The sequence below is a fragment of the Piliocolobus tephrosceles genome, chromosome 3 (genome assembly GCF_002776525.5).
Source record: "Piliocolobus tephrosceles isolate RC106 chromosome 3, ASM277652v3, whole genome shotgun sequence".
NCBI lineage: Eukaryota > Metazoa > Chordata > Mammalia > Primates > Cercopithecidae > Piliocolobus > Piliocolobus tephrosceles.
The window spans coordinates 81757888-81767016 of NC_045436.1; the positions used below are offsets into that span (position 1 = coordinate 81757888).

The 9129-nt window shown below is 36.4% G+C and overlaps 1 protein-coding gene across 1 annotated transcript in view; it reads left to right on the forward strand.

The window, feature by feature from the left end:
• The window catches only part of LOC113224983 (B-cell scaffold protein with ankyrin repeats), a 227903-nt gene extending 219106 nt beyond the window's left edge, over positions 1-8797 (forward strand). The window contains exon 8 of the mRNA XM_026455030.1: positions 8777-8797. Within this exon, the coding sequence (XP_026310815.1) occupies positions 8777-8782 (6 nt within the window). The 3' untranslated portion in view covers positions 8783-8797. The remainder of the gene's footprint in view (positions 1-8776) is intronic.
• Positions 8798-9129: the final 332 nt, after the last annotated feature.

Below are 9129 nucleotides of genomic sequence, written 5' to 3' on the forward strand. Positions count from 1 at the left end.
ACACTTTTGAAAATAGTTACTCTGTATAGCGAGCCTCTCCATTTGGGGCTGTCTAACATTTTCCTCATGATTAAATCCAGGTTATGTATTTTTTATAGGAATGCCAGAGAAGTGATGTTGTGCCTTTCTAAGTGCGTTATATCAAGAGACATGATGTTGTTATATCTCATTACTGTTGATGTGAACTTTGATCAGTAAAACAACATACTGTCTTCTAGATTTCTCCACTACAGAGTTGTTCTTATTCAACCAAAGATATTTTTAAATGGTTTCACATGCCTTCTCTCCCACCTTTCTTTTTTTCCCTCCTTCCCAAATATCATGTGAAGTGGTGATAGTAGAAAATTAGAGAGACACTAATTAAGCTGATGGATTCCCAGTATTAATTCTCCAACCCATTTTGTATTTTTTGGAATAATGACTTACTCTGAATAAAATACTCCATTTCATAGGAAAGGTCTACATTAATATGTTCTTCGAAAAGTTGTCCTGGGTAATTTTGCCAAGGGACACATTTAATACCTTCTTAAAATTTTGGTCCTAAATATATCCCATTCCCCAAAGCAGCCATATAGTAAAGAATGAAAGAAGATATCATTGTATTTTGTTCCATTCTGGACCTTAAAGCTTTCAGAATAAATTTAGAATTACATATAATTCTAGTTATTTCATTAACAAACAGAATTACATGAAGGCAATCACATGCTGTGCAATGCAGAAATTCACTGTAAATTCCTTGTATCTACTTAAATACCATTTTCCTTTGATTTTCCTTTTCTACTAAAGCCGTACATACTTGGTCTCAAACCAATGTTCCATTCTTGAATAATTTAAAGAAAGTACCTTGAAAGCGGAATCACTTAGAATCCAATATACATTTGGCAGTGCAAGATGAAAGATTCAGATTTTATACTTGGATAACTTGAGTGTGACTGAGCTCAATCCAAGGTTCACAGAGGCCAGAGCAGTGATCTCACAGCCCTCAGAAAATGAGCAATTAATGGCACTTAAGCTGACTGCAGCTAGAATACAGTCTGACAAGAGGAAAAGTCATGTGCTTTGCAGCCAGGAAGCATGATGTCGAAGAATGCCTACAGGGACCAGAATGGGCTGGAGCACTCTCTTGTACTCAGCATCACCGGCAAGGAGTGGGAGACGGATGGAGGAGTTGACAATTGTATTATTCTTCATGTGAGATCCTGAGCTTAAAGCTCACTCTGCCTAATTAATAAAGGAATAAAACAGCGAGTGGATTTCCACAATGACTAAAAGTTGCCTGCCTTCTTCCTCTAAATAATTCCATTTAAGTAACTGTCTTAATATATTATTCTGAGCTAAAAAAGTATTAAAATATGAAAGTTTTGACTTAAATATTTAAAACTAATAATGAATTATATTTACTTCATGCTTAGTGTTTTATATAGCACTCTCATACTTAATATCTTGCTTAATCTTCCTAGCTCCCATGTGAGTTAAAACTTTCCCCCCTTTTTAAAGATAAGGAAGCTAAATCCTGGACAGACTATAAGTGGTTTGTATAGATACATAGCCAGAATAAGATGGTGGCAGAAAAACTCAAATTATCATGAATTTTGTACATACATTTTAGCAGTGAAAGAATTTTTTTCTAACTCAATAGAGGTTGGAGACACTAAGTTTGTAGGCAAGTACAATTTGATATTTTACATTCTGGATTATTTTGGAAACTTAAATACTGATGCAAGACTACTTAGCCCATCTTAAAAAAAAGAAAATTAGCAGTTCTATTCACATTAGAAACCTACAAATTTTTATGGATAACAAAATTTGGTTAACTTCATTGTCTAGAAATTAAATTATACAATTCAAAAATCAAATGTTATTAACTCATTAAACATCAACGCTTTTAATAAAATTGTGATTAGCAGGAAATATTTGAAATACATAAATAGAGTTCAGATGTATATAACTTGCCCTCCCTTAAAGATTCCTTTAGATGGTGGTTAGGTCATGAGGGCTCTACCATCATGAATGGGATTCATTCCCATATAATAAAAACCTGAAGGAGTTTTTATTATACTGTCCCTTCCACCCTGTGAGGGTTTTTATATCTGTCCCTTCCACCCTGTGAGGGTACATAGAAGTTGCCATCTTTGAAGAAGAAAGCCAAGGCCTCACCAGACATTGAATGTACTAGGCGTTGGTCTTGAACTTCCCAGACTTAAGAACTGTGAGCAATAAATTTCTGTTGTTTTTCAATTATCCAGTCTTAAGTATTGTGTTATAGCAGCCCAAACTGACTAATACAGATGGCTTTCAAAATTGGTTCAGAATAAAGACTGATAATAGCACATGGGGTAAGTGACCAGGATTTGGTGTTTGCACTGGGAAGGGAAATTGTGGAACTAGAAGAAATGCAGTATGAAGAGCATTTTCTTTGAGTATGAGCAAATCAGAACATTAACAGAATTAGAAGCAACTGAGCATTCCCTTATTTTGCAGATAGGGAAGCTGAGGCACAGTTAATTGCAATGACTCTTTGCTGAGGTTATACAACCTGTGAACTGGACTGGAACTTGATCCTCTGATTTCAAGCTCGATGTGATTTGCATGCCACCACTCTGCATCTTTGACCATGTTTGTTAGCTATGTTATGTATAGAAAGTCTTCTGAACACAGCATGTGACTCCACTAATTACATATGATGTTAATTTGCTGTCTCCTAAATATGACATATGTGATTCTGTTGAAGTCCTACAAATGATAAAACTATATATATGATATCTATATATATATGATGAATTACTTTCCAAAACTACTAAATAGATAGCATTAAAATAATTCTATAAACTGAATGAATGTTATGTCCCCCACCCTAAATTTATATGTTGAAGTCCTAACCTCTGATGTGATGATATTTGGAGCTGAGGCCTTTGGAAAGTAATTAGGTTTAGTTATGAAGGTGGGGTCATGAGGGTGGGGCCTGCATAATGGGATCTGTGGCCTTATAAGAAGAGAAAGAAATACAAGGGTGCTTCTTCTCTGCTGTGAAGTGACAGCAAGAAGATGACCATCTGCAAGCCAGGGAGGGAGACCTCTCCAGACACCAGATCTGCTGGCACCTCCATTTTAGACGTTCCAGCTTCCAGAACTGTGAGACATGCGGGTGTGTTGCTTAAGGTGGTATGCAGTCTATGGTATTTTGCTATGCAAAATAGGCCTAATACAAACAGGAAGATTGAATGAAACACTCAACAATGTATTACACATTTAATTATACACTAGGCGCTAGAGTGAGAAGGCTAAGCAAAGTAAGGCTCTCTCTTGATAAGTTCATCTTCTAACAGAACAGACACATAAACAAAACCCACTAACATAATGTAATAATAAAGGCAAATTAGAGTTATCCAGACTATTAAAGAGCAGAGCTAGGAGACATCAGGGAGCTGACAGTAATGGCAGTGGAAGATGGAGCCAACGATAGTTTAAAAAAAAAAAAAAAAAAGTAGCCGGGTGCAGTGGTTCATGCCTGTAATCCCAGCACTTTAGGATGCTGAGTTGGGTGGATCACGAGGTCAAGAGTTTGAGACCAGCCTGGCTAACATGGTGAAACCCGTCTCTACTAAAAATACAAAAATTAGCCAGGAATGGTGGCGTGTGCCTGCAATCCCAGCTACTCAGGAGGCTGAGACAGGAGAATCGCTTGAACCCAGGAGGCAGAGGTTGCAGTGAGCCAAGATCACGCCTGGGCAACAAATTGAGACTCCATCTTAAAAACAAAGTGTACTGAAGCTTTGAACTTCTGAGTTTGGAATCTAAAAATATGTTGTGTGCTTGCAACAAAACAGAATGGTGATGAGATGGACTGAAGAACACCAGAAACACAAGTAGAAGCTATATAATTTGTTTAATAAAAAGGATGTGGAAACTTGAACATAAAATTTACACAAATAGGAGACGATGAGATAGTAACCAATTCCCCACATCCTCATAAGGACAAAACATGCTGATGAAAACACCTACACAGACTAAGGATTCTACAAGTTAAAGAAGTTCATCTTTTCCTTATTTGTCATGGAGTTTCAGTGACTTCTTGCCCAGTCCTCCATCTAATTGTAATTGACCATTGGGAAGACTGGCTAAATTCCTGCATATGCCCTACAGTAAAGCAACCCCAGTACATCTCTGAGTTTTTAATTGTGAGATTGGATGAATCAAAGATAAATTTCATAGGCACAACATCCCTTAGCAAACATAGGCTTCAGGCCTGCCTAAAGTCTGTCTCACATATGCAGCCACTGATTCTCACATTCTCACATTTATTCAATTTTCCTTTGAGTGATGACCCATCTATGCAAAGCGATCCTATTAATTTAATGGGAGCAAGATGACTTTAGGCTGTGAATTAAGATGTATGAGAAGTTAAAACCTTAGGTGGAATAAGGTTAACTTATGAGAGCACATGGGTAGGATGCAAAAATTTTACTGGAAAAACAAAAACACCATTAAGAGCCTGTGTGTTTGGTAGGGCACAGGTTAATCCAGAAGTAGGTGTCACATCTAATCTGTACAAGCATTAGAAGTAGATCAAGTCATAATCTCAGTTTAATGTTGATAGGCCAATTTTGGAAATGGAGGCAGGTGACTTCACCAGATGTCTTCCCCCATGACATAACTTGTTTAAGAAGAGTTTCATCTCTGGGTTTACACCTGGAGGTTCACCTTCACCTACAGTAAAGACATGATCTGCCAAAGTCTGCAAGGGCAAATGATCAGATTGGCAGTAAATGGCCAAATGGCTGCCTAGGCACAAGGGAACAAAAGGAGACCTCCTTTGAGAGTGCTGAGAAAAGAAGGCAGAAGTCATTGGCTCTGAGGTCTGGATTGTTCGATGTTTGTGAGATAAATCATCATAAGTGATAAAATGGATGGAGAAGAAAGGATAGTTGAGGGATTAGACATTTAAATGAGGTTAAAGTTCAGCCAAGACAGAGGAAAAGAGTTGAAAGAAGATAGGAAGATATAGTTTGCAAATGAAATTTCAGAGATGAAGATGAGGGACAGGCAGAGAGGGGCACAAGGAACATGGCTAAACAAATTATTATCAGATTTTAGTATAATGTGGTTATTGACTGAATGGTCCATCCTCATCCTGCCTCCTCCAAATTAACTCCATCCACAGACTGATTGCTTTAATTGGCAAAACCAGCAGAGGATCCAAAGGCATGACACCCTTACCTACCACTTTCCTAGAGTTCTATCTACAGGATTTTGTAATAACACATCTTTAGGAAAGTTTCCACAACAGATCCATATACTCTTTAGCCCCAGACTATAATAATTAATGACTGCATTAGTGAAAAAGCAAAATATTTGACTATGACTTTAGAGAATACTGGCATATAATCAAAAAGCATCCGAGGTGCTATTTGCATATACAAGATAAATCTAATTATTTTCCTTGTTCAGCTCATAAAAAACAAAACAAGCAAAACAGCAACCAAAAGCAATACTTTTTGGCTCTAACTGTGAATTAGCATGAATGACTTTATGATTATACATTTTTCTCATGTAAAGAATTTTTGTTTTGATGTCCCTAAACGCTTCAAAATATATTGCATTCTGTGGTTACTCTGCAAATCTAATAAACAAGAAGCCTTTCCCCTCTGACTTCCAAGATACCTCCCTTAATTTTCACTGTGTTTATGTTAAAACTTAACTGCTATTGTATTCTTCACAGAACAAGCATTGTCATTTGCAAACTTTCTGGAAAATGAATTGTCATTTGCAAACTGTTTTGACATGTGAAAGATGGAATACATTTTTCCATATAAATCTTTTCCTTAGGAGAATTTTAGGAGCTGCAGAAGCAGTCTACCTGTGGTAAAGCAAGGAAGATATACACCCTAACATCCCACGTTTGAATCTTGGCCTTACTTCCTACAAACTGCTGTTATACCTCTATCAACCTTTACAAAGTAGACCACAGAATGCAATATATTTTGAAACATTCAACATCATCAAAATATAAGTTCTTTATGGAAGAAAATTTAGGCAAGTTATTTATCTTTGCCTCCATTTTCTCATACATAAAATTGAGATGATGATGGCATTTAACTCATACCGTTTTGTGAGGATGATGAGTTAAATCACGTAAAGTGCTTTAACAGTATGTGGCATGCAGTAGGTATTCAATAAAATTAACTAAAAATGCTGTCTCTAATAATAGCTTCCATATATTAAAGACTTCCTCAATGTAAGGTACCATGCTGGGAGTTTTCATATATTAGGCTATTAATTGTTATTACAACCATTAGTTAAAAAGTATTATCCCTGTTTTGTATATGAGAAAATGAAGGCTTAGAATAGTCATGTAACTCGTCAAACCCCACACAACTGGTGAGGGACTGAGCTGGGATTCGAATCCTGTTCTCTGAGATTCCAAAGTCAATCCTCTTAAGCCCTATGCTATACTTGCCTTCCTTAGGGTGTGAACCCATAAGAACCCTTCTCATTAGTGTCTTCAAAGGAAACAAACCTAGAGTTGATTACAGTAGCTTTTAAAACTATAGTGGATTACAACTTAAAGTATGAATAACTTGCAATACAAATACTACTAGCAAGTTTGTGCACACTGTCTCAAATAAGCTCTTTTTATTCCTGGGTGGATAAGTTGTTTTTATTTTTGTTTTGTTTTTTACTTTTTACATGAGTAGATTTAATTGTGCAACGGTTAAAAAGATATAGAGAGAAGGTGAAAATGTATTCTGCTACATTCCATAGGATTATCTTTTTTTTTTTTTTTTTTTGACACTCTGACTTTAGAAATGAACCCAGGAAATGGCTTAATTAGCCTATGGACAAGTGACCTTGTGGAACTGTATCTAATTCATACAAGCCTCATGCCATAAGGCCCTGTCAGCCTTTCCAAGCATTCCACGTGTGCCTTACACAAACCAATTCTATGTAAATCTGGGGGCAGTGGGGACGGGGAAGAACCAGCAAGTAGGACTTTTCAAAGATGAACAGAAACTATACATTTGTCTATGTGTATGTTGGTGTGTGTACACATATGTGTGTTTTTGCACATATATGTGCATGTCTGGTTGGGTCATTTCTTTCTCATCGCAGACCTAGTCTTTAAGGGATACACAGAGGGAAGGCTTCCATAAAATACTCACCACCACCTATGAACACGTAAAATTCTGTCTGAAGCCTGAGAGCAAATGAACCACTGCCTTTTGGTTCATGTAGGTATGTAGGATATAAGAAATGCTTTCAACCCATGTTATGGAAACCCTTCAATTTGCAGATAAAAAATAGGAGGCTCAGGGATGTTTAGACGCTTGTTAAAAATTATTTGGCTGGTAGATTGTCATGCTAAAAATTTATCTCAGTTTTTATTATCACGCTAATCATGTACTTTTCTTACTGAACCATGTTGCCATTTTAGTTCAATAGGAAAAACAAAGAGCAATGACTTTTGAAACTATAAATCAACAAGAAAGTTTGTGAAATCATGTGTTGATGACCAATGGATTTCTCAATAAAATCAACTATTAATATAATTTTAAAAAGAAGGGATACAAAATAATGTGATATTTGTAAGTAAATCCTCCCAACCAAAATCACAAAATGATGGCATAGGAAATATGGGCACAATAATATCTTTTTGTTCAGTTAAGAATATCTTGGATTACATAATTTTTAATTCAAAAATTTTTTTACCATTATCTTATCAGTCTTTTTGTACAGCTTGTGTTTAGACATAAGCGTGATGTGTGCAGCAGTTCATAGAAACCGTATTAGAAAAGCACATAGAAGCATTATTCAGGATTTTTCTTTTTACATATCTCTTTGGAGTATGACTAATTCTGCACATTACTTCTCCCCACCGGCTTCATTTAAATTGCAGATAAATAAAGAACAAGATGATACATTTCCCAAAGTTCATAACATATACTAGATGATCTGCTAAACATCAAAAGATAATGGAAGTAAATATCTATTACTTAAGCTTCAAGCATGTTTTTATTTTGTGTCAAAATATCGTATAATTCCTCAAATACTTGGATATCTAAAAAAGGTACTTAAGAAGGACCACCACCACAGTGGTGAACCAACTGTCCCTGTTGCCCAGAACTAAGGGGTTTCCTAGGATTCAGGACTTTCAGAGCTAAAATTTAGACAGTCTCAGGTTGATCACCCTACAGTCATCCTAAACGTGTAGGTTCACAAGCCCCTCAGGAACTGTTGTTGATCCTCCGGACAGCTAATCCAGACCACTCTTAACAGCACAGTTGGTTCTCATGGAGACCGTAAGTTATTTCCCACCTCTCTGAGTCAGGATTTTAAGGAATCTGTTAACTGTGAATCTAGTCACTGATTCTGTACTGGATCTGTCTAAATGAGTGGCTATAAGTATGCATGTCTGCATGCTCTAGTTTTGAAAGAAATGGGAAGTAATTCTGAAACAGAAGGCCTAAAACAACTGGAAAGAGCTGTACATCATTTTCTAATACTTTCTGGTTAGGCTTTCACCAGCTGTAGCAATGATCAGTAGCTTTTTTTTCAGACAATTTACTTTCTTCTCTCCTGAACTACTAGCCTAGTGACTCTCTATGAAACCCTTTCATTTTTCTGATTCTAGAATGCTCTGTTACAGAAAGCAATAGCAAGAGGGAAGTACAGCTGAGGGAGTAAATGTGGTAAACTGGGGCATGGAGGTATACAGACTTTCAGGGCCTGACATTTTAAAATACATTGCCAAAGCTGACCAAGCGTATTTCCTTTCCAGCATTAATAATTACTTGGCACCGAAGAAATGCATGCTGATAGAGCACTTTATGGTATGATATTTTATTATCTCTGCCTTGAAAAATGGTAGCCACTGATAATCTAATAGAGAGGAGAAACTCACTTCATTAATTTATTATAGCCCAGAATCCTGGACAGGGTGTTTGATTACAGAGAATATTCCTCTATTTCTGCCAAATTAAAAAACTGGCACAACACAGTAGATGATGTAAAGCTTTTGGTTAAATGCCTTCCAGATTCCATTTTCCAAAAGATCTACCAAGAATTTGCAGTTTAAACTTTTCCTACCATTTTTATATTTGCCTGGCTTCTCCTGATTTATTTTTACTTTAT